The following is a 26,726-nucleotide window of genomic DNA, read 5'->3' as shown; positions in this document are numbered from 1 at the left end:
GTTTTTGTTAAGGATTGTGGCCATTTGTGTTGCATGGCCTGAAATAAAATCCAGTTAAGGATTATCTAGATATGCTTTGATGTGCTGTAAAATACCTTGATATTCATGAATGTGCTGCTGTTTGCTAGATGTTATCTTTGTTCCTTAGAGCTCTGACTTCAGTGCACCTGCTCCTTATTTTAACAGCAGATTTACAGAAAAGGTTTCATGTTGGTTCATGTTCTCTCAGTTGACAGATGAGTTAAACTCCCACAGAAAGTTTTCCTTCTTAGCTCACTGGCTCCCCAGTTGTGGATTGGATCATTGATGTTTCCAGAATAATTTAGGAGGCTTAGCAGAGCATGTAGTTTCTGACAGCATTTTGAAAACATCACATAATATGAATATTTTGGAACTCTGGACCATAAATATGCTACTGTATTCTTACTTTTATAAAAAATGCACAGTGGAGACCTTGATAGACATTGTCTCAGTCATGCTTGACATGAAGATCAAGTAGATGCCTATTTGTTGTTTCTCTGGAAACATAAGAGCTTTCAAACCCCCATACTTATGCTCTCAGTATGGACTACCTCTGTTAGCTCTTCACTCTCAGAAATTAAAAATCTTGCAGAGTAGAAGGGAAATTCATGAGAAACTGATGGAAAGAACATAATCAGTGGGATTCCCTGTGATGTATTTTGTTGCTGCCAAAGGTGCCAACAATAGCAGCATTTTAATTCCATGAGAATGAGTTCAGGGACATTCATAATTGTCTTACTGGTTGTGGTCCTCTCTTTTCTCAACCAGTTCTCCCAATATCCAATGAGATTTCTTAAATCTGAAGAGAAAGTCATGACTGCTTTCAGAGATGCAAATTGGCTGTGATAGAGTTGGCAATACCCTCTATCCATTGAAACTTCAGCAGCTGGTGCTTGCTTCCGAGCCTAATTACATGTCAACCAGTAAAAGTGGTTCCATATTCTTTACAGGAAACGTTGGTTATCCACATGATCATTATTACTGGTCCAGTGTAGCCAGAACTACACAAAGTTGTAATCAAATCGAATTGAATCAAATGGATGATCCCAACATTCCTGCAACACATTACCCAGTGTTGGACAGGGAGGTACCTGCCCTCCATCCAGTCTTCTCTGACCAAGGACATGAAGGAGATTTGTCATTTGCTATTCAAGCTGTGATCTGGGAGTGCAGATCCTGAAGCAGGACTCTTTATCCTTCCCTTCAGTTCTATCAGTGTCCACCTCCATTACTCAGCCTCTCTCTACCTCTGCTCATGATGCTGTGGTTGCTCATGGCCTTGCTAGAGAGTTATCCATCAGCAAGGAACATATCTTGTCTACAAAGTCTTGAAACTCCTTAGAGATTTTTTATTTCTGGTTTTTTGTTTTTGTTTTTTTTTTTCAGAATGCTGAAATGCATGCATAGCTGTGAACTCTTTTCTATTCAGTGTCACACTTTGCTGAATTGTTACTTACACTGAGCCTGACTTTATTTACACTGCCCTGTTCTCTTTCCATGTCTTATCCTGCACAGTTTTAACTAGTGTTAACTAGTTATTAACTACCAATGTTAATAACTGAATTAGCGGGCAGCTGATTTTTCAGCTCCTGGGCAGTCAATCAAGCTAAGAGTTAAGAAAAGACACCGCCAAAAAAAAAAAATAGACCAAACCTATTCCTTGTAAATGGAATTAATTCTATCTGGAAGTCACTAAGACATAAAAGATGCAAAATTTGAATGTGGTTTCAATAAGTCACTTTTCAAAATAGATTTCATTTTAAAGCCTCAGAATGGTGCATGTTTGTTAAAAGCCAGCAAGTACAAATATATCTTTAAAATTAACTAGGAAAAACCAAACTATTTCTGGTTATTCAGAGAAAGTAGCAGAATATATAAATCCCTGCTCTGTACTGAAAGAGACCTCATAAAAGTATTTGGGTTGCTAAGAAAAATATTTTAAATTAAGAAAATGCTGAAAGCAAAATCATCTTCACTATTTGACTCTTAATAACTGTGGACTCTTGAATTACACAGCAATATGTATGCATTTTCAGCAATAGCACTGCATCATTATAGCGAAATAAATATTGGGACAGGTGAAGGGCCTTCACTTAGGTTTCACTTAAGACTTCCAACAAAGACAGGCAGTTGTTAACTGATACTTAGTTTCCCTGCAGGAGGTATACTTACCTTTTTGGTGTGGGCACAGTACTCTACAGTGGCTTTTCAGTGGGTTGGGGTTTTTTTCTTGTTTTATTCTACAGCTAGTCTTCACACTGAGCTGAGGAAGAGTAGCATATAATTTAATATAATGATGGTTATTGCAGAGGTAATTGTTCCATGGCTGATATTAAAAGAACACTTTGCAGCTGATGAGCACTTCACTTCCCATTTCAAAGCTAAAAAACCCTCAACACATACACAAAGAAAGAGAAACTGCATCATTTAGATTTTTTTTTTTTTCAGAAAGCATTAGAGCATTTGCCAGTATGAGGAATATTTGTTAGCTGTCCTTGTATGTGATTTGCCAGCATAAGCAACAAAGAAAAATAAGACAAAGCCACCAAATGCTGTGATTGAAGATCCTATGTTACTGGCATAGTAACCACTTTCTGAAGTTTGGAAATAAATGAATAGGTATTTTTAGACTTTTTTTTCATTATGGAGACGTACCATAATTAACATTTTCCTTTTTGTCATTACTGATCATAATCCTACTTGTGTTCTGGCTGGCCTGTATGTCCCTTCGTGGGAGTATGCTCTGCTCTTGGGTTAATAATTAGAGTTTGGCTCTGTTCTGCTCTTCAGTTTGGACTAAGGTGTGTTGTGTTCATATGCGCATTGCTTGACTTGTAAGGGAGTTGTCTTAGAGGGAAGATGTGGAGAGAACAGCTTTTATCTTCTTGGCAAAGCCTTCTAGATTTCCAACAAACCTGCAAGACTGATTTGGTTAACATGCAAACTACAGAAGGTGATCTCAAGGACATAACCATTCAAAAGCAGAGCAGAAGAGGGCAGAACTACTGTGATGTTCATATATGCTTTAATGGTTTTAAAAAGTGGGACAATCTCTTGCCTGCTTGCAGAGCCAGGTCATGAATTCCCTATCTTATAAATCTCTGCTGAGACTGGGAAGCTTATAGAGCTAAGCTTCAGCCCCTTCAGCTCCTGGGGCTGATTAAAAGTCCAGAATATTTTCTGTAAGAAAAAATATCTAAATTCAAAGCAATGAACAATATGAAATTATTTAGATTTTAGAACTTCAGGGTTGTTTAGGTTATCACAACATACAAGATTGCAGTATTTCTGTTTACTTACCACCTATATACTTTCTTGTGTAAGAATTTCCAGTTTTCAGTTGCCAAATTATAATCCAGATTAGAATGAGTTCTAATAACAGATAAAATGATTCTTAAACACATCTTGTGTGTACACCCTTTTGAGACACACCAAGGACTTGTGTAAATGTTTTCTGTAAAGGTAAAGTATTCAGGTCAAGTATGCTCCTGGTGTCTTAAATTTAGGAATTTTCCTACACTTCAGCACTGCCTTTTTCAGTGAGTCAGGTTTGGAAATACAACTGATAGCCTTCTTTTAAGAAGACTCAGAATGCTTGAACAAACAAGTTGTGAAAGCTTCCAATGGGAAATTGCCCAGACTGGAGCTTGTCTAAGGAGAGTTTGTCATCAAGGGGAATTCTCTGACATCTAAGAAATCTTTCGCCAGCAGTAGACGTCCCTTACGTAGAAAACACTGCCAAACACTTATGGAAATATTTGAACTGGAAATGACTGACTAGTTGATTGACTGTGCCTTTTCTACCACAGCCTTTTTTTTTTTCTTCATCTTCTTTTTGCTTATTTGTTTGTTTGTTTGTTTGTTTTCTTTATCTTTTTAAATCAGGCAGTTAAGAAACTAAAGACATTCCTGACCAGGACAGTTTCCTCAATTGATTCAATTTTCCTATTTCTTCTCTTGCTTCCACTGGCCCTGCTGGGGCAGAAGGCTTTGCTGCAAGACTCATCTCCTTTAGCAGCTCACATTGAGAGTTTCACTAGTCATTTGCCTACCCTTGATCAACCAGTGGTTGTGAACAGAGGCAGGAGGCTAGAAAGCCCTACATGTCTTTGGTGTCTGAGAGCAGCCAGAGGAACTACTTCACTGGGAAGGATAGAGAGGTCAGTGCAGTCTTCTGGGCATTGAGGGCTGCGGTTTCAAACCTCCTTGTAAATGAATTGCCAGTGTACGGATGTGTGGAGGGTGTCAGTGGCAGCACTAGTTCTCATATCTCATTGCAAGGGCTATGACATTGCTTGCTTTTGAAATGAAGTATTTACCCATCTCTGGAAGAGAATTCTAGGCTGCAAATCATGAGTGGAGACATACTACCTTGTGGCCCTGTGTTAGGCTTTCATGTTACTGAGGGGCTCACCATTTCTCATTGCTTTGTTTCTTGCTCAGTCTGCCAGCTGCTGTGGACCGTGCTCTCAGAAGTCTCATTCACCTTATGCACAGCAAAGAGGGAGCCTCAGCCTTCAAGAAAGCATCTGAAGGTCCCACAGAAATCCAGTCTTTGAAGTCTTCCAAGTTGTACTTACCTCTTTACGTTTCATTTTCAGACCTCTGTGGAACCTTTGGCTGTTTGAAGCATTCTTTCTCTTTTTTAGCATGCAGCACAATACTTTCATCAGCATCTTTTCCTTGGAGTGTTGTTTGCATTTGCCTGTTTCTCTCCAGAGCTTACTTACTTCTGAAGCCTGAAGTGCTCAGCTTGTAGCACTGGAGCGTCTCCCGCTCTGGGTCAATTCCAAGATGCAGAATAGTCTTTTCTCATTTTTTTTTCTTTGCTACCTTGTCAAGCTACAGTATTTCCTGCAAGATGACACATCAGAGTAGATAGCTGACAGCTCCTCTGACTTCTAAGGGCGTTTCCCTTCAGCTTCCTGAGCCTCAGGAGAAATTAGCTTTTTCAAAGCTCTTCTCAGCATCCTCTCAGGCTGTGTCAGAATTTTCCTCTACAACTTGCTTGAGTGCTTCAAGCTGCTGGTCATTTCTTTCTCTAGTAAGATCACTTCTTTCTTAGTCATGCTTGACAAGAAGTTTGGAATTGTCTTCTCTTTGATTAAGATATTTAGCTTTCATGGGCCTCAAGTGCTCTGCCTGTCAGGCAATTTAATGCTTAATCCTCTGGTTCCCCTTTAAATGGCACACATCTCTGTCTCAAAGAGCAGCTGGAGAAGAGGGAAGAATTTCCTTCCAGGCATTTTGTGATCTTGACAATTTGACAGGCATCGAGGAAATTGCAAGGGCTGCCTGTGAGATCTACTGGGACAACATATGACTGCTTTCCATTGCCTTAGTGCTCAACATCATCCTTCTCTCTTCCCTCAACATCTTCAACCTTGAGATCCAGGGAAATGCTATAAAGGAGAAATGAACTTACATGAACATCACAATGCAGTTTCTGATCATTATCAGACATTGAACAGGTTACTTTCCTTCATTTGGAAGGAACATCTTAAATAAAGTATTAATATGCATGGAACAGACTGGCAAGATGAACTCTATTGCTATAAAATATTACCAAGGCACCTGCCCCATACAGTTTTTCTGATGTTGCTAGTAGGTGGTCTCATGTGAAAGCTTTGTTGAGCTTCTCTGTCTGCAAGGAGGCATCTTGAAAGGGCTACAATAGAGGGTTGAAGATAGTTTTGTAGTATTTTAAACTGTCAGTTCCAGGCTGAAGTATTTTAATGTAAGCTTCCTTGAAAGCAGTAGTACCAGTCAGGAAGAATTTTACAAGCTGAACATATATTTTTCTGTTGAACTTCCTATGTGTAGGTTGCAGTATTTACTGATATTCAGTGATGGTACCAGAGCCCAAATTTGTTTTTTATCACAGAATAGCCATTTCATGCTCACAAAAGGTGGAACTTGGAAGGAGACTTTTTACAAGGACGTATTGTGAGAGAACAAGGAGGAGTGGTTTCAAACTGAAAGGGGTAGGTTTAGATTAAATATTAGGGAGAAATTCTTAGCGACAGTGATAAGGTGATGGAACAGGTTGCCCAGAGGTGTTGCTGATTCCTTGTTCCTGGAAGTATTTAAGGCCAGATTAGATGGGGCTTTGAGCAACCTGTTGTACTGAAAGGTGTCCCTGGCCATGGCAGGGGGGTTGGAACTGTAGAGTCTTTAAGGTCTCTTCCAACCCAAACCATTCTGTGATTCTAACTAGACTGGCCACTTTCACTTTCCTTTTTAGGGGTTATTTTTAAAGTGTTCCACTTTCTGGCTCCCCTCCATTTGACCTGTGGTGTAATGTTTGGACTAGAGATGCTTCTGGGGAAACATTAAATCCAAACAAACTCCTTTCCACCCTGTTTTTCATGAAATCTTTCTTGGATGGTCACTAAAGTTTTATTTTTTTTTTTCCATTACATTCTCTATTAAATGCAGACACACACTAGAGATCTCATGGTTAGTAACTTTCCCAAACTAAAACAATTTTAAATGCTTTTTTGTTTGTTGTATTCTGGAAGGCAGTTAGAAACACTGTGGTGCTTACTTGTTTTGTTTGTTTAATTTTTCTTTGTTTTGGGAATTTGGGGGAGGGTTGTGTTTTTTTGGCTTTGCTTTGTTTTTCCGGAGAATGAGATGGAAGAAGTGAGGAATTGGAAACACTGGAAATCCTTGGCAGAATAAATTTTTCCCCTTGGTAGTATGTCTGGAAATGAGAAGAGACGAGTTGTTAAAGGACTGTTATAGTCTGATTTATGGAAACTTTCAGCAGTTACAATGCCTTCAATCTTCAAAACCTAAGGACATATTAGGTCCTCCTTTCACAGCAGGCTGATGTGTTAGGTGTTCCTGGAGCCATGCAGACCACGCAGATGCCACAGAGGCAAGATCTGGGACCATTTTTAAGAGATATCTTTACTTTTCTATGGAGTGCAGCAGAAGCAGAATGAAGTATTTAGATCTTACTATCAGGAATTTAATAAATTGGTCCTCAATTACTGATTCTTCACTATATATGTTCCAATAAAGAAAGTAAATAAAGCTCAGGAACGGAAGAGGAAAGGGGGCTAAATTATGTGGGTAAAATTGGTGTAAAGATTTGCTGTGGCTGTGATCTGCCTGAACCTTTGCTGAAGCTTAGCTTCCCAAGAAGTTGCAGTATTTCTCTATCTTGCTTTATTCATGCTTTATTAGTTCTTTTAATGTCTTGTAATATCATCAGCTCAGGATGCTATAAAATCTCTGCTTGCTTTGCCCATGTCTAACATATCTATCACCTTCCTCTGCACACTCCACACCTGGGATAACATGACAAGGGGTCTCCTTCTCATGTCTTCACAGGCTGGCTTTGTGTCAGGGTCTTTAAATCAAATTGTTTTCTTTGTATCCTATAGTTGGATAAAATATATATTTCATATGTTGATTTGGTAGTGCAAGTATCTTATGAGACATTCCTCGTGCTGGACTGTTTCTTCAACAATATCTGGTTTGAGTTGATGAGTCTGAGAACTATAATCTGTATTTTTATTATGAGCTTCTTGGCACTGATGTGTAATAAATTTACCTTGTTACCCCATCCAAGAGAAATACTGCTAAGTTGAGGGTCATGAATGTTTCATATCAATATCCTGTCTTTAATAAATCCTAGCAACTTCTACAGAAAATCTGTCTGCTTTCTGTTTTGGGATATTCAGGAAGAAAAATATGGATACTGAAATATGTTAGTGTGGGACTTTCTATCTTTTCAGTACCTCTGTCTCCTTTGTCTTCCTAGTAGGTATCTCCAGGATGTTCTAAATCATCCGGGGCTGGAGCTGAGCCCAGGGACAGAATGGGGTTGGTCCATCCATACTTTCTGGGACTTACTTCCCAAAATGTTGTCACTTCTAGCATTTTAAAACTTCTGCCCTCTGAATCCTGAATTCTTTATATATAAGAGTTTCAAACCCAGTCAAATATCTTCTCTCCATGGCAGTGGCAAGCAAAATACAGTATGAGACTGGTAGGCTTGTGGAGTAGTGGTGTAACCAGAGAAAACCTACATGATGGGAACCCTGTGCTGTGCCTGGCATGTGGCACGTGACTGGCGCCTGCAGGCACTGCTGGTGGGAATAGTAAAAAGGTCCTTAGACTCTGCTAATATTCCTGTCTTTCCAACAGGCTGACATCTACACTGGCATCTTGTTCTGATTTACTTAGTTGGGAATGGACAAACAGGCTTCAGGATGAGCTGATGACTTTACAGTGTGTTCACCTAAAGTGAAAGAAAGTAGATGAAATAGGAATATATTAAGATTGTATGGGTTTATTCTTGTCTATTTCAGGAGATGATCCATGGGGCCCCTGCTGGTACAAAAACCTGGTACAGGGGAAGATTACATCTTGCTGTACCATCAATAGGTGTAACACCACCTGTTATCTACACCTAAAACTCAACCTATGTTCTCATAACAAATGAAAGATATGGCACAGTACTTTCCAAAATGAGCTGTGATACCAAGATTTCAGTTTACTTTGGAAGATGATACCAGGATGTAATTTCATAAGTGGGTTTTCTGGACTGTTATAACTTGTCAAAACACACTTCAATAAGTCAGATTACTGGAATTCCCTGGGGGAAAGCAGCCTTCAGAGGAATTAAAAACATAGCATAAGAGCACAAATAGTTCTCTTGACTGTTGCATAAGGTGACTTGCTTGGTTATTCCATGGTTGGTCCTTTCCATGCTGAAAGGAGTATTTGGAAACAATAATCTAGACTACATTTAATGGCCTGATCTTTTTTTTGAAATTATATTTCCAAGTGAGGGAAGAAACCAAAGTAAGGTGAGCTTAGGGAATTTCCTAATGATCTCGTGCCCTGAAAAAAAAGGTTTGCTGTTTATGTGGAAGACAGGAAGCATGATTTTGCTATTACAGCATATGACAAAGACTCAAGAAATTCTGAGTTTTTAGTTCCACCACAAATCTGTCTACTCTTCCCTCCTTTCCCTGCCCTCTCACTTTTTAAAATTGGTCTAGGAGAACCTTGGAGCCTTGTGAGGAAGGAATCACGTTGTCTGATGTTGCAGAATATGAAGACCCATTGGTTCTGCAACACACCTGGATTTACTCCCACAGACAACAGTAGGGTGGATCTAGAATCAGACCATTGTGTGGGTGGGGACACTTCATGGGCTGTATAAATAAAGAGATTATGTGTTAGTATTGCTTCAGACAGAAAATGTCTACAATGTACATAAACTACCCTTTGCTTTGGGAAATAGGACTGACACCAGGTATTAAAACTTGAAGCTCGTGACTTTATCGCTCATTGTTTGGCTTGCTTGTCAGCTCACAGAGCAATGCTTTCCTGCTCTAAATACAGCTTATCACATCAAAAATCAGTGGTGCTATTGCAGTTGCTGTGGCAGCCCCTGCTTTAAATGAGATATTCCATGTGGAAAGCAGCAATTCCACATAGCACAGCTCAAGTCTTATTGAAGCTAAGGAGTGCTGCTGGCTTGGCTGATGCATGCTTCATGATGCTTAATTTGGGTTGACACCATAACATCTGACCCAGTGGTGCTTTATTGCTGGTGTAGGGTTGCTGTGTTCCAGCTATAGTTGCTGGATCAACATTTGCTGTTGGTCTGCTGAGAAGTGTGTGCGTATACACGCAGTTGGGGTGTTCCTTCCGCTATTTCCAGGAGCAAGCAGACTCAGAGGTATGGAGCAAAGAGGATGACGGTTGTTTATCCCCAAAACTCATCATGTATCCAAGAGCTGTATTTGTGTTGGTTTGTCTGGAACTTACTTGTGCCAATGAGGTCACGGGGTTGGATTTTCACTTGTTTCATGTTTTGTAGATAGTTGTTGAGTCTCAGGAGGCCCACACCCTGCTCCTGGGTCAGGGTGGCATGGAGTTACACCTTGCTGTGCTAGTGAGCCTTTTTGCGCTGCCAGAAGCAGGGATACCCAAAGGAAGGTGTGCTGCCCTGTGGAGCACAAACTTGGAGACTCTGATGGAAGGGTCCCAGACAGTTAACAACCTAGCCTTATAGGACATTCCTGGACAAAAATAAATGAGGAAACCCCAGTTGACGAAGGAATAAATTAAATAAGTATGTGTTTCTGTCACTGTCTTTTCTAGAACCCTCCTGACTCCTGCCTTATGTATTTGCTATTGCAAATGAAGTTTGGGCTTACTTCTGTGTCACAATGTCACAAGCTTTTTTCCATGGGATAGCTAGAGTGATGGGTCACCTTCTACACTTGGTAGTGCAGGCTCTGTACCAAGTGAGTTTCTACCCGGGAATTCAGATTTTCATAGTAGTCTCAAAAAAAAAAACCCAGCAAAACAACCTCCCTTCAACACCACCATCACCAGTTAGAGCAGGAAGATGGTTGTAGGTAGATAATTAAAAATTGTGTAATGTTAATTATATAGTCTGGCTAGGTATATGCTCCTGTAATACCAAAAATAATACTTTGAAGGAGGGAATTAGGGAGATGACTATTTTTGCATTGGTAAAGAGAGCAGCAGTCTGAAAACAGCTGGGGGCTGGTTTGGCAGCAGAATCCTAACCCAGCAGCCATCATGCTTTGCCATCTGCTCAGACAAAGCGCACAGGAAACAAGGCTGACTCCTGAGTTGATACCAAGACAGTGTGTGGTGTGTACACACACTTTTTCTTCTCCACTACCAGCTGCACCCCCCTGTGATGCTCTCTCCATGCATGGGAAGGCCACTGCAGCTTTTGGCTGCTCTGGTCCTCTCTTTGCTCACAAGTGCTTTTCTTCCTTCTTCTCGAACATGTGGAGCCAGTGGGAATTAACACTGGGAAGTGCAGAGCCAACTGGCAGAAAGCAGGCCTGACAAGCTGTCCATCCACACTGGAATATGGGGTTTGATTTATACAGCTGAAACCCTGAAAAGAGATTTGAAAAGATACAAAAGTTCAAGAGAAAAATTCAAGCTGACCTCTTGCCACACTTACAGCTGCAATCTGTGCTAAGTGAAAAAGAGGTACTGGGTCTCTGCTACCTTCCACACAAAATGACAGTATTAACTGGACCCTTATTTAGGAAATTGAAATTTAAAATATGGCTTCTGAACCTCACTGTGCAAAAAAAAAATTTAAAAATCCAAACAACAACAACAAAAAAACCCCACAGAAAACAAAAAACAAGGGGAAAAAAAAAAAAAAAAAAGAAAAGCCAGAAATAAAAGCTTTTGGTGGAAAATTTTTGTGGGTTTTTCCAACAGAAGCTGAGGACATCATTATTCTCCCTGTCACTCTCCTTGCTGCTCAAAAAGTGGGGGAAGGAGAGAAAAAGTTGGAGGAGAAAAAGAAGAAAACAAATGCACTTCTTAGAAGTAGCAGGGGATTTTTGTCATGGAAAAACTTGCAACATACCTTTGTCAGAAAAGTCCACCTATCCAGTGGGAGGGCTGCATGCCTGCCCAGCATGGGCTGGGGAAGAGACCAGCTGCCTTTCTGTGGTGGGTGGACATCGTGGTAGCACAGTGTCCCAGCACCAGAATCCTCCAGCAATTGCAACATGAGGCAGGGAAGAGAAGAGAGATTGAGAAGGTGATAGAAAGTGGGAACCGACTAAGCCAGTGCTAAGAGACAAAAAGGAACCTACACTGTGAACTGTCCTGGAAAAACTATCACTTTGTGTAAATGCAGACATATGAATTTGAATCAAAGGTATATTTTTCCATATTAAACTCAATGCCTTAAAATTCTGTGTGAAGCAGCTGGCAGAGTAGAGGTGAGGTTTATATATGTACCTATTTGTTTCCATAACATTTCAGCCTTTCTGGCTCAAATAGCAAGTGACCCCTTTGGTTGTCTGCTCCCTTTTGTTATCAGTACCTTAGTGGATTTCCATATTCCATTGTGCTCAGTTCCTTACTCAAGATTATTTGGGATGACCTATATATTTACCTTTCTAGGACCCGGTCAATTAGCTTCTTTGATTAAAACTGCAGAGGCAAGCAGGGCTCCAGCAGCATCTGAATATGGGCACCTTTCAAATTTGTGGTCATGAGTGGGAAATGCAGGATAGATGAGCTGCTGGGCTGTTGGGTTCTCTGATGCTCTTCCTTTTTGACATGCGTAGGCCCAACTCTTTGGAGTTATTTTAACATAATCCTGGCAAACTCTGTGTACATAACCTAATACATACAAAGACTTTTTCACAACCCACACCTGAGACTGCAAACTCCCCTCCCTAAGTGTTTGTATTTAGCAGAACATCTCCCCTCCCATTTGCGCAGGGAGCATCCAGACAATACAGCATGGAAGCCATAAAATACAGTAGTTCAGATACAAGAAAGGCTAGGAGGCTGATGGTTCCGAGTTCCTGGAAAGCCTGGGATGGTGTATAAATGAGGTCATATCTAAAACATCTTCAAATATTTTTCTAAAGCAAATGTTGCACAATTAAATTAAGGCTGCAGTGGAGTAAAAAAATAGAAATTAATTTGTTTTTCTGTTGAACAGGACAAAGATGTTACATTTAATGATTCCCACAGAAAAATGTGGACTTCAAAATTAGAGCCACAGCTGTGTTTTCAGTCAAAGAAAGTATACTGGATTGGAATATACAGAGCTGTAGACCACTGTGTAAAACCTGAGGAGTTCTCACCTTCTCTTTCTAGCAGAGATATGTATTTTCCTTGGCTTTGTGCTTTGGTGTAATGTGCACATTCATGCAGTAATTATCTTTTTTCTCAGAGATTGATGAGCACTAGAGCTGTGCTGCAGATTGTTTCAGCTGCCTCCTGCTGTCTCTGCATGTATCTCTGACTGATCTTATTTGATAGATATTCTCAAGCTGTGTTCCTTAGGGTCTTTAAAAGAGCATTCTGTGGGTTTACAGAGCTATATATTTTTTTTTTTCAGTTGTGTATCTGAGACAATTTTCTATGTTGTTTGAAATTCCTTCACCAAGCTTTTGTTCAGCTGTTCCAAACAGACTTGCTCCCTGTAAAAGCTGTGTTCCTGCCTTACAGACACAGGCATCTTTGGTTGACTGAGTTTCTCTACTTTCATGTGGAAATACTTGCATGACACAAAGAACCGTATTAAAAATGGCTTCTATTTTCCTTGCTTGGTTTACAGAGGGGGTCTGTTGAGTCTCTTTGTCAAATGATTGAGACCTGGATTGTTTCAAAAGGAGATGTGGCTTCTTGAGGTGATCCAAGGATTCTTGTCCCAAGTCTCATAATCTGCCTGCACAGATCTTCCTGAAAAGAGGAAGGCTCTTTACAGTTTTCAGCTTGACTATTCCCATTTACTTGGCAATTTTGAACGTGAAAATCTTTATATATGTGTAAATGTCAAGATGCCTCAAGCAAGGATTTTTTCACAGGGTGCCTGAAGTTCTCAAATGTCTCAAATACAGTATAAATATCACTGTGTAATGTCTAGTAAATTGTATGTCTTGAAAAGCCTGAGTTGTAGCAGTACCTTCATCTTCTTGTCAACCCCTTTTGAGTAGATAAGAAGCCTCCAGTTTCAATCAATAAAACTGAATAAAGATACTTAAATAGGTCAGTCTTGTGGCTTTAGCATACAGTTCCTAGGCTCTGTAACAGACTTAGAAAGCTCGAATCTCCCAAGATCAGAGAACAACAAAGAATTGCAGCCAAATTTTCACCTGTCTTCTGTCTTGGTGCTTGTAAACTTGTACATGAACCCTCTGTCATCAGGATATTCCCACATACTAAGGTGCAGGTGGAAGGCTCAGTTAGGTGGGTGGGCACTGTGTGGTTTCTGCACAACACAGCTGAGTTTTCATATGCTGATGTGGTGTGGTGCATTTCCACAAAGGGGAAACTGAGGCCACTTCTGTAGAATGTGTTAACCTCACATTGCCAGGTCATTTACCTCTTCTCTGAGGAGAACACACACAAAATAAGGTTACAATGTGAGAGTCAAAATACTTCACCCTAACCCTCAAATCAATTAGAAGGTTAATTTCAAGGTGTGTTTGATTTCTTTAATAAAGTCAGCTGATGTTTACAGTTCTGGTGCTAAAATTTTCAGCATTATGAAGAAAGCCTCTCGATTTCTTTGTTTCTGAGTTTGTAGAACCTAAAAGATGTTTGCTTAAGCAAAGAAAAAATCCTTTCTTAAATTTGTTTTCCATTGTTACCTCTAAGAGGTTCCTGTGATGTCAGGAACAGTTGTCAAGGAAATAACAGTCGTTTTCTCTTGTTTGTAGCAGATTTTCAGGTTTCTTTCCTTCAAGGACACTAATATCACTTGTATTTCTGCATCTGGGGGACAGAAGAGATTTGTCTAGTTTTTAGTTTTGCTTTTTACTTTTGTTTTAATCTCACTTAGATTAGACATAGCTGTGCAAAAATCCCAAACCAAGTATAACAAATCTTTTATGGTCTGTCGATCTTCGAGCCTTTTCATTCTGTTGTTAAAACATTTTTATTTCTGATTCATTAGGTACAAAAGCCAAAATGATTGAAATTTCAATTCTGGATCAAAGTCTGGCAGCTAGTAAACTACAAAACTAAGAGGGAAAACATTGTCTATGCATGAGACATGAAAATTAACTGCTTAACGAAAATATTTTTTCAGATGTTTAGGTTTTTACGTATGAATCATCCCACTAGTAGTAGCATGAATCTTCTACAAACAGCCTAAGTAATGCAAATGTTTGCTAATACCTTGTTTAATTTTGAACTGACTTCAGTTCCTTTGGCATAATGCTGTTCCTGAGTGAGTAGAAGAGTAATTGGGTCCTTAGCCCTCGAGTGCATGGTTGCAGCTGTGAGTCATCTCCTTACTTTCCGTGCTGTCTTGGGATCTCTAATGACGGCAGAGGATCAGCGCGTTGTGTCACCCAGCACCGGCCATGTCACAGGGCAGCCACGAGCCCCACTCCTGAGCACATGCTGCGGGCTGTTCTGTCTGTGCTGACTCAAGGAGGAAAAAGAAGTGCTCATCCAATCCCTGCTGGTGTAAAGTGCTCTCTGGACCTCGGTTTCGGAAATTACTTCATCCACACTCCCATTTTTACCCTTTTCCCACCAGGGTCAGGTGACAGATCCATAACCAATTTGTGGAAATGAAATTTTAAAAAGGGAATGAATTTGACTTGCATATATCTCAGACTTCCATATATTTTAATTAAGATTTTGAAAAATTAGGGAGGTTTGTGTATACATGTACATACATACATACATATGTGTGTGTGTGTGTGTATACATATATATGTATATATATATATATATTTATATGCGCACACACACAAATGCATTCTCACATTTGCTTTACAGATAACTAAAAGTCTCGTGGCTGTGACCTTCTAAAATTACAGTCCTATTGGACAGCTAAAATTGCTGTTGGACAGTATGGATCTGTGAAACCAGCCATGAGGTTCTAAATTGGTTTCTTGCGTATCTTCGACTGACTTGGCACTTGAGAGGGCTGGTTGTGATGCTAAGCCTTCCATTCATCTGAAAATGGAGAGACGCAAGTGACGCCACCTGAAGCCCTCCTTCCTGACACCTATGGAAAGCTCTGTCTTCTGACTCAGGCTGTTGAATTGCATTTGGCAAGCCAGGCACAGCAACTGATGGTAGCTGAGCAGTGTATTTTAGTACTACTACCTTTTTTTTCCTGTGTATTTTGAAATGTCAAAAAGTCTGCTAAAGTTCATAAGCATTTAGAGTACTGATACAAAAAATGGAAGAAGAAAAGAAACCAGGAGGGGTCTACATCCATGTTGCTTATGGCATTTTGTGAAGTCTTTACACCTATGCAAAATGTCTGTAAGGAGACACTAAACTCACCTGTTGCACTTTGTTTACTTGTTTTGTATGGATGTAAGTGATTAAATAAAATGCCAAGCAGTGGAGGATTCAGCAGAATGATAGTACTGTTTTAGCTTGCTGTGAGTGGCTTGTTCTATTAATACATGTTTGTGGTCAGGAAGGAATGCAGTCTCACTTCGCTATAATATGTGCAGTATTAATTTTGGTTTGACACCTGCCAGGCAAAGATCCTCACCAGCCAAAGGCATTCTTCACAACTGAGCTCCATCTGTCATGCAGATCTTTGATTCTGATATTTCTAATGACTCGAGCCAAAGCAAAAAAGAGGAGCCAACTTGAGGAAAAAAAATCTTGAGGAGGAACGAAGAGTTCTATCAAGGCTAAATAAAATGGCTTATTGTCACATTTAGTTTAAGTCCTGCAAGGGAAACATGTGTGATATATTTTTGTTTTAGAAGAAAACAGTCCTTCATACTGGTAGTGTCATTGTTGTTGTTGCATGAAAGGAATATTGATAGCTAAAGTTCAAGCACATGATTTTATTGCTGAAATGCTGTAGCTTTTAGAAAGATTTCTTGATAGGAAAGTTGACAGTAAAAAAAGTTTACTCACTTATTGTACTCATCAGATTAAAAGCCTAAAGAGTCTTTGAGTCTTGCATGCAAAGGAGCAGCAGGATTAACACTTGCCTCAGCTCTTTGAAAGACAGCTCAGGCTTTTTGAAATAAGCATTCAAGTAACGTCTGTCAAAAAAAGTTAGCTTCCAATCCCCTGACAAAAGTTGCATGATGGTTTTGTCACCTCACTGACAAAACAATCATTAATTGCTCCAATTAGTTTTGTTTTTCACTTAGAGTGGGTGAATTAATCTGTCAGAGCTGCCCAACCCACACGGGTAAACATTTGCCTCCTATGATACCATAAGAAGTCTACAACAAATATGAATGTATTTTATGATCATCACAACTTCATACAATCACCCACTGATAATTTTTTTTTATTTATGATAGCATGGAGAAGAAACTTGACTAAGATAAATTTTAGCTCTGTGGGCTTCAGATCTATAATTAATGGTTGAAAGTTCTGTATAATCAAACACCATTCAATTCACTAGGAACTGCAGAGCATTGAAAACTATAGAAATGAAGTGATGTTCTTCAGAATTTGATTTTTTTCAGCATTATTTGTAGGCTTGACTGTTGGTGTGACTGCTGGCCTGTAAAACAAAAACTCTCTACTCTTTCAGACTAGCCGGTGTCTTTGTGATGTCTAGTAGTTCCTGAAAGCTTGAATGTTCCACAGAACCTAACAATTGAGTAGATCTTTCTTTTTTCCCTTAGTGTATTGCTGCATGCTGAACTTGTTCATGCATTTATATCAAAGGTACACTGCAAAGATGCCATCATTAGCTGTGATTTCAGTATTCATGTATATTGCTTATGTATAACAATATAGAAATTAATAGGAAATATCAAGCAAATTTTACTTCTACATCAGTGTCTAGAGCAACATCAAATGCAAGGTCTAAAGCCACAGTATGATTAAATCCAGCACTGCCTGTAATGTTAGGTCATCCTGCCTGAAAAGAGTAGACATTATATTATGTTGTGTTTCTGTTTACTTTGCATAGGTGCTCTTTTCCTTGCATGCATCTGCAACTGCCATTTATTCATGAAATTAATTACTTGATCTCATGGTATGCAGCAGCAGATTAAAAAATGTTCAAGAAAACTGTGTAGCAACTGAAACTGAATAGTGGGAATACGACGAAAAACTTTTGTCATGAAATCTGAATGTTTATGTTTCAGATTTACCAGTCTGCTTCCCCATCTGCAGCTACTAGGCAGTCCTTAGCAAGTGATAAAGAATATATGAATTAGCTGCTGGTATTGAGCCAAAATAGAAACATTTGTGTTCTTGAATTGCCTGTAGACTTATAAAATTTTATGCTGTTTTTCTTACCCTAATACCCAAAATGTACTTAATGTCATGAAGTGTGGTGTTTTAGAGCTCACAGAGGAGAAGAGTTGCCAACAAATGAAGATCTATGTACTTTTTAATTACACCACTAATGCAGAGTCCCAGCTAGCTTTCAGCAGGAAGGAGCTGACTTTGGTACCTGAGGTAGATTGTGCTTCACTTCAGGGAAGTGCCATCAATTTGATTACCAAAGGATCATGGTCACAATTTATTCTGCATATTGGCAGTCATATGTATGGTAGATTCCAATTTGTTAAAAATAAGACAGAGAAATTAGTATATTTCAATGCAAGTAATAAAAACCAGCACAATGAGGAAGAATGGAGCCAATCTTAAAAATGTATTTTAATATTTGCTTTCATTTTGATTAGTACCTTTCATAATTTAATTAAGATACTTGGAGATGTAAATTACCATGACAGAATTATGCTTACAAGTACGTGTTTTATGATCACTAATTGACAGAAGTTGATTTTATTAATGCAAATTCCATGTATAATGTTTGCATTCATCAGATCAGAAGTTACCAAGTTACAGAAACTGTGAAGCATGACTACTCATAAAATTCTCTGATAGATTTGTTTTACTGTAACATGGTCAGCTGAAAAAAAATATACTGCTTTTTAAAGTATATTTTTTATTTTGGGTGTTTTTCTTTCAGTGTATTCACTGTAGAGATTCCATTCTGTAGGTTACTCTGGATATTTAACTGGCCAAGATTTGAATGGATTGCATTAGGAAATATGGTATATATTCTTAAGAAGATATTGGATCTATTGTTTCTACAAAGGTGCAGGTTTTCCATCACCAGGATTTTTCCATCACCAGGATTTCCCCATGCAGACTCTACTCTGTGGGAGGAAGAATCTGGATTTCCCAAGCAGAGAACAGAGATCAGCTGTTGCTTGGTAGTCATCATCAGATGGTGTTCTCAAGTAGCCTGAAATGGGATGAAGGAGGTTGGCATCTCTTTGGTAGTCGGCAGGAGCCTTTAGAGGGGGCAACCAGCACAAACAAGTGGAACAGCTGTCACAGCCTCCCACCTTACAGCTACCCATGTAGCTGCTCACTGCTCACATTTAGCAGGAGAGACAGAAACAGCTATGCACGTGCTAAAAGCAGGAGAAGGCTATACAACTTCTCCAAGTTATTTTACTCTTCTTCCGTAAGTGAATTCTAGCTGAGTGTACTTTATACATGGAAAAATATCTCTTATGGGGTCTGGTATCTGTCTGCAAATAGTACAGTTCAATTTTTCTCACTCCTTCATCAAACACTCTTTAAAATCTACTGAAACCAGGAGGCGGATCTGGTGGGTTTGAGTAGACTTTGGATGGGCTGAGTTGATCCATGATCCATGCTGTTTGCAGATGCATAGAAGATATGTATGTGCTGATACCTAGAAGAGAAATATTTTCTCCATGTTATCTGGAGCATGATTATTTGGAGCTGTTGCAAAATACTAATGTTCCCTTCTTGGCCTTTGAAGCAGTCTGGTGTTTAATTAGCAACAATGACAACAAGATTAAAAAATAACACCCAAATTATATAGTAGGGGTTGGTTTCTGGATAGTCTGTTTTACTCTTTTTCATTGATTTCATTGATTAGCAATTTGAACTTGTTTCTTGTGTTTAAACAGATCCCAAATTGGATCCTAAAGTTCACTGAAATGAAATAACCTTATAATCCTTCATGACAATTCTGACTTGCACAGGCGGGACTAAGTGCTGGACACTCCATGAAGACCTGCCAAGTATTGTATGTGATAATTTCCTGTCTGGCACTCCAGTCCTTCATGGCTGCAGGTTGGCTTACAAATTTGAATGTGATGTAGGAAGAGACAGGCATTTATTTGCCTGCAGTTTCACCTGTTAACAGTGCTGAACAAGAAAGCAGCAGAGCAGCTTACAAATGAAGACTTACTGTAACCTTTCATCTTCTTTTCTAACAAATCAAGCCAAGCAATCCCCTGCAGTTACCCAACAACTTTTTTTTCTAGCCTTCTCACCAGGATCGCCACCATAATTTTGCATTTTACTTCAATTATCTGTGGCACTTACTGGGATCCCTCAAAATGTTTCTTCTCTGCTATTCTTTTCATCCAGCATCTCTAGCAGCTCAGGGAGGTTGCAGCTCCTAGAAATCTGCAGTCTCTCCATTAGCGGGAGCAGCTCCTAGAAATCTCCAGTCTCTCCAGGAGCATTACGTAGTGTCCTTCAGTTCAGGTTCTGCAGCCCTCGCTGCTCATGAAAGCCTGTCCTGTCCTGATCTGCCAAGTGTTGTCTTTGTTCATGACATACTGTCACTATTGTGCTCATGACAAGGGGATTTTACTCTAAAGCAAATATACCTGTTTATGTGCAAGTTGTTTACTGTTGTGACATTCAGTCAGTAAATAATTTTTGTAACATAGCACAGCTGCCAAAACACACAACACACAGCCTTGGCAATCGTGCCCCTTCTGTACCCAGTGCTGGGTCTGTGGCTCAGGCTAGTTAAATGAACAGGCTGGAGGGAAGCAGAACCTCACACTAAATTCATTATTATGTATATTTTTCTTTAGCTGAAGTGCCCCACATGCCACTGATGGCATGTTAGCCATGATGGCTCTGGGGAGCTCCAGAGTCCCTTTTAGCTGAATTTCCTCTAGTAACCAGGGCCATGTGCTCCTCTGCTGTGGGGTGTTGTGTGTATGCATGTACCTCTAGTAGCTTCTGAACCTCTTATCCAACATCAAGAAGCCTGCCTATTTGCTGTTGAAGAAAGGAGCAGTTTCATGAGTGTCTTCAGAACAGGTAAGCAGCTGGAGAAGACCTGAAGTCAGCTCTGTAGGATTCACATCCTGGGGAGGAAGTGAGGCTTCTTTGGTTTGCTGCTTGTAGAACCTCTTAATCTAACTTTACCACTTCTCAGGGAAGAACTGTTCTCCAGATGCCAGAAAAGATGATTAAAGAGGACTCTGAAATGCTTGCTTTGAACTCTTCAGAAATCATGACTAGTATCTGATAAGAGGATTAAGTGAACAACAGTTAGCGTCTTGAGTCCAGATCACTGAAGGACTCCATACACCTAGCAGGAGGAGATGCTGTGGCCAGATGCATGCCCAAGTAATTACTTCTCTTTACAGTCCCTTTCCAGTTATGCAGGGTCTGAAGACCAGACTCACCAACATGTTTCTGATGTCATTATATAAAAATTAGAGCATTTTCCTAGCATTGTTCCTGCCAAGGGCTCTTGCATGCTTGATTTCAGCATACTGCTTGATTCCCAGGAGAGTTTTCTCTCAAGCCAGTGCTGTTCTGGAGGCTAGGAAGCATTCTTGACCCTTCCCAGGGAAATCTTTATATTTTTTCTGTAATGATTTACCAGAAGAAATGGAGTATGTCTGGGCATTAGAATATGCAACTCAAGAGACAACTGGATTCCCATTTCCTCTTCCACGGCTCCTTTTTGTCTTATCCAACAAGTATGTACATGGTCCTTTTAAGCGGATAAAATACAGAGGCAGTGCTGGAAGCAAAGACCAGTCTGCAGAAACACCTTTCCCAACAGACAGGTTTATTAGTTATAAGATAAAAGATGGGCCATAATATATCCCTGACTCTTCAACTGTCTTCTGAACTGCCTGTGGCATTGTTCTCGTAGGATTAGGCAGCAACCGACTGAGACCTTTTCAGCAATTTGGATTCAGGTGCAATTTCCATCCAAGTCCCTTTTACACAGCAGGGAGCAAAAGCCAAAAAGTTGAGTTTGTGTTAAAATGTACTGACTTCACAGAGAAATCTATCTGAAACTCCAATAAATGCTTTTGGTCATGCACAAAGAAGTCACACATACATGGAAAAGGGTCCTTTAGGCAAAACTGTAAGGCATTTTGATTCATTCAGCAGTTCTGAGGAATCAGCTGGGTACTTTGCAGGTTATCCAGCAATGAATGCCTCAGCTCCTTTTGCTGCTGTCTCCTGTGTGGACTTTATCTTACATCCTTCCATTTGTGCCAAGTGAGACACAGCTAAGGTGAGCTTGTTTACCATCCCCCTGATTTTTCCAGTATCTTCTTGGAGTCTCCTACTTAAAGCTACAGAGTTTCCAAAGAAAAAGAAATGCAAAAGCGGTGACTCTCTGCCTTTTCCCCCTGTGTTTTTTGTATCTTTGTTACCTGGGTGACTGTTTTGTCTGGTCTGTATCTGTGATACTATTTATATCTATGTCTTGTGTTTCCTATCCACACTCACCAGCACCACTGTAACTCCTGTTTTGTGCAGTGGTCTGGAAGTACAGATGTGCACACAGGCCAGAAGTTGTCAATGTCTCCTGGTTTTTAACTAGAACAACTAGGATAAAGCTCAGTGTGGATGAGCTTCCTTCACCAGCAATGGGGAGAAGCACATTCCCTCATGCTACAGCTTTGAATAGAAGGAGCTGCAGGTCTTTGTGAAGTTTCAGCTTCACAGCCAGAGTGGAGAGTGTCCTTCCCATCTCCAGCCCTAGGGAAGGGGATTTTCATGGTCCCAAGAACCATGCCAGCCAGCTGGCTGGTGGTCCCAGGAGAGAAGTTCTGCACCAGGCTGGCTCTCTCCCCAGCACAGAGCTGTTGTCTCCTCATTCCTCAGGACCTTAGTGGCTTCAGCATGAGCAGTGAGACTTCAGCCTCTAAATCTCTGCAGAATGTGGCCCTGGCACCTTGCAGCCCAGACCATGGCCACAGCTGGACACAGTGTTTCACTTGGTGTTCTCGGTGGAGGTGACAGCAGCACAAGTTGCCTACTCCAGAGCATCCCTCAACACCCTCTGGTGGTGCCTCATGCCCCACTTCTTCCACTTCGCATTTTTAACAGTGCACTCCTCGTTTTGCTAAGCAGAAGCTCTTGCCTGACAGAAGCACGTACACCTACTCGTCAGACCCACCTAGAACAAGAAAAACTTGACCTTTTTTTTCAAAAATGAGGTCTCAGTATCCTAAAAGTACCTTTCAAATGCAACAGCAGGATCTGTATAATTGAAACTTTTTCTCTAATCTCATTACCTCCCTCAGGCTGTTCCTGACAAGCGGAGATTATAAATGAGAGTTTGTAGTAAACATAGCTAAAATAAAAGGTATCTTTAATATTTTTGCAATATATGCAAAACAGTTTGGGCATGAGCACAGAGAACTCATTTCTATTTCACCTCAAATACCATTAGGTTTATTAAATTAGGAGTGACATTAATCCTAGAATTTACCCAGATCTTTTTGTGATTTTGCATTTGTCATAACGGAAAGTTCTCACTAAATATTTCTCTATACCTCTAAATAATATTGTCTGTCATGATATATTTATCTCCGATTTTCCTCAGTGTTTTTGTATCAGAGCTGAAAATGAGCTATCAAAGAAAAGAAAATGAGACTGAAATACCAGTCCTTTGTATTAAATTTAACATTTGGCTTCTGTCCCAGAGTTTTCCACATCCATATTAGAATCAGATGGTAGCATAAGATGAAAAGATCTCCTGGATGGGTTTTATTCTGATCCTAATTAAAGGGATGATAACAGACTGAACGCAAGATACTTATTGTAGTAAAAAAAAGCCTGTCTAATATCAAAGGCTGGATGGACAAGCTGACATGTATTATTGTTAGGCCTTCCTTCTTGATCACATTTCAGTATCGTAAAATCATTCTGATAGTGGATGTGACATATAAAAACTTTAGTGTGAGAGCAAAAAGCCCAGGCTGGCAGGTATTACTGCTGTGGGTACACACTTAGTAGCTGACCATAAGCCAAGGAAAGGGTTTAATATCAAAAAGTATTGTTGGTGACAGCACAGTGTAGATATATTTATTTTATTCTCAACTATTTGCATTCATGAAATACACTGCCTTGTCCTGACTTACCTGTGAAACTGGTATCACATGTGATGTGACAGCATAGGGCAGTCCCACTGGTATTGCTCAGCCTTCTTCAGAAGTTGTGCATCCTCTGCCCTATCCACAAACCAGCACTTGCCCCAGATTCCTTTGGCTGTCTGGAGACAAAAAGATCAAAGAGACCTAAATAGTCTTCAGAAAGCAATTTTCTCTTTACTCAAAGCAGCTTTGTATAGTTCTTGTGTATTATTTGGCTGAAATTATACAAACATTTGCAGGCTCTGGGTGTTCTATGCGAAAACAATTATTTCTGATAAAATGAAGGAATGTGCTTTCTGGTATTGCTGTTCTGCTGTAGTGGAGACTGTGAGCATGATATTGGAGCAATAAATTAGATTTTGCAAAGCAGCATTTCTGTAGGGAGTCTGCTGCTTTAGACCAACAGGCTATAATCAGCATTTTTCAAGGAGATATTTTGCCTGTGTTTTTTTGCGGTATCTTCAGCAAGAGAAGTAGAACAGCAATTGCAGACTGCATTGACTCTTCATTTCAGCTTTTGATCACAAAAGCTATTGAAGAACAAATATACTTTGTAGGTATTTTATGCTGGTTTTCTAAATGCACCTTTTTAAAGGCTGGCATGTGGTTTGAACTTACAGGAAGAGAATCATTTCACTGGCACTGGCTGTTTACAGCATCAGCGTCAACATTTGAGCTTATACCCAGTTCTCCTTTTACACTAAGTGGAGAGAAATGTGCACATTTAGAGGAGTTCAGTTAATTAATCTGATTATTTTAGACATCTTCTTTCCAGTGAGAGGGTTTGTATTTTAGAAGAGTCTATTTCTCTTCTCAGCAGTCATTAATCCTAGCATATTTAGTTCAATAGGTGTTATCTGTAGTTAGGTGAGCTGGATCTCACACAGCATGTTTCTGAATAGCACTGTATTCTCACTTGGCTACTAACACTGTTTGTATGAATACTTTCAGGATTTTATTTTAATTACCAGATTATTCTAGGGAACACATAAAGAGATCAGTTGTGTTTGTAAGAAATGCTTGCTTCAGTCCCTACAAGATTTTTACTGCTGATAATTACAGCTATCTTAATGCTTCCTATGAAAGCTGTTTTGGTAGTTGAATTGATCCTGTCCTCCTCTGGCACCAGTTTAATGTGAAACATCTTTTTGGATGAAGAGTGCATTCTCTTGGGTATGTGGACAATCCTATGGGACTAAACATCAGGCAAAAATCTCTGAGAAAAAATGGGACCTCCTTGCATTCTCCTGAAAACATCTTCAAGGAGCTCAGATGAATGGAGCTGTGGCACATACATGCCTGCTTTCAGGAGTGTTATAAGAACTGGGCTGAGGGATAAAGAAGCATAACTTGTATTTGTGAACACTGTTGATGCCCTGTTCATTTGGGTTCACCTGAACCATGCTTATAGATTAATTCAAATAGAGGAAAAGCCCTCAAGGCTGGTCTCCTCAAGATGAGTTTGCTATACATGACAGGGCAGAATAGGTAAGTAGCATCTTAGGACAGAATTTCCTTTGAACAACCCTCAGAAGAAAAAAAGAGTAATGCCTATTAAGTAAGAGATCAAAGTTATTTGTGAAGTGTATAAATGGAGTCACAGAATAGGAGTAATAAGGAATTATTGGTCCCATGTTTGTCACTATATCATACTGGTGCGAACACATTGAGGATGATGGCTGCTGGAAACAGGTTCCCTGAAGACCTTTCTTGTTCACTACCCTGAAATCTATAATTACTTCTGGAAGTCTTGGCTTTGGTGTACAGTTCTGATGTCTGGATTACTGATATCCAAAATCACAAGGCTCCCTAGTATGGTCTACTGAGCAATAGTTTTCTTCTGATTAATCTTCTGGTTCATTACATAATTAATTTTTCTAGGTAAATATGTATTCTGTTTCTTTAATTAATTAATTCTTTCACCTCAGCCTTGCTCATGCTTATTCCCTCCTTTGTCAATGTCTCCCATTAATTCTTGCAGCATTGCCTAGTGACACACATGCTTTTTCTTTCTTTTTTTTTTTTTCTTTCTCTCTTTTACAGACATAACTGAAGTTGCACCATGCATTTTGAAGATGTCACCGACAGATCAGCAGTTGAACAAGCTGGCGAGGAGGCTGGGACCTGAATGGGAGCATATAGTTCTGTGCTTGGGTTTGTCCCATACTGACATCTATCGATGTAAAGTCAATCACCCTCACAACCTGCAGTCGCAGATCGTAGCTGCATTTGTCCTGTGGAAACAGCGTTTGGGGAAAAAAGCAACAATCCAAAGACTGCATGCCAGTCTGATGGCAGAGGAAGTGGATCCTTCAGTGATACAGTACATGCTTGAGTGAAGACATGCTATTTATTCAGAGCTTCCACACATTTCATTAAATTAAGTAACGAGAATGGAAATGTATGTTGAAGATCGGATGCCTCAAACTGTAAAAAAAGTGGGGTTGGGAACTGTGGTTTTATTAAGCTTAAACATTTCAGTTTTCTGTGGCATCTTATGACTTGTAATTCTTTTCATGCCAGATTAATTTTTAGCAGACATTAAAAAATGGATCACTCTTTCCTGTTCCCTTTTGTGCTATTTCAGTGGGGATATAGGGTGACAAAGTTCTTGCAAGCAGGCAGGCCTGCAGTGAGTTCAGCAAGGCTTTTGATTTCACTGAGGGCACAAGATTTGGTTTCACTTATTTTCTAGACTATGTTGGAGACTTTTTACTGCTGTTTCATGCTAGTTCCCTGATATTATAGCAAGAAATGAGACTAATCACCATTACTAATTTAACAATTTTACAACAGTTATTGCAGGTGGCTAATTTCACATTTATAGAAGTATCACCACGTACAGTTTCTTGCTAGGATAGATGGCTGTCACTTTTGTCTGCCATTGAAAAAGGTCCTAAGTGGAAGTAGCAGGGCTGTAGTGTGCTTGTGAGGGTTTCTGCGGTTATTATTTAGTGGGTGTAGGTTTCTGCAGGCAGGCCCTATGTGCATATGCCATGTCACAGGTGGGGAGTTCTCAAGGAAGACACACAGTAGAAAAGTGACCAG

The 26,726-nt window shown here is 39.8% G+C and overlaps 1 protein-coding gene across 3 annotated transcripts in view; it reads left to right on the top strand.

The window, feature by feature from the left end:
* Positions 1-26,237, top strand: part of LOC131573776 (death domain-containing protein CRADD-like) — a 78,052-nt gene extending 51,815 nt beyond the window's left edge. For all 3 annotated transcript variants that reach the window (XM_058828008.1, XM_058828007.1, XM_058828009.1), the window contains one exon: positions 25,722-26,237. In XM_058828008.1, the coding sequence (XP_058683991.1) occupies positions 25,722-26,017 (296 nt within the window). In that variant the 3' untranslated portion in view covers positions 26,018-26,237. The remainder of the gene's footprint in view (positions 1-25,721) is intronic.
* The last annotated feature ends 489 nt before the right edge of the window (positions 26,238-26,726 follow it).

Source organism: Poecile atricapillus, chromosome Z (genome assembly GCF_030490865.1).
Source record: "Poecile atricapillus isolate bPoeAtr1 chromosome Z, bPoeAtr1.hap1, whole genome shotgun sequence".
Classification (NCBI taxonomy): domain Eukaryota; kingdom Metazoa; phylum Chordata; class Aves; order Passeriformes; family Paridae; genus Poecile; species Poecile atricapillus.
This window is presented reverse-complemented; position numbering and strand designations above follow the sequence as displayed.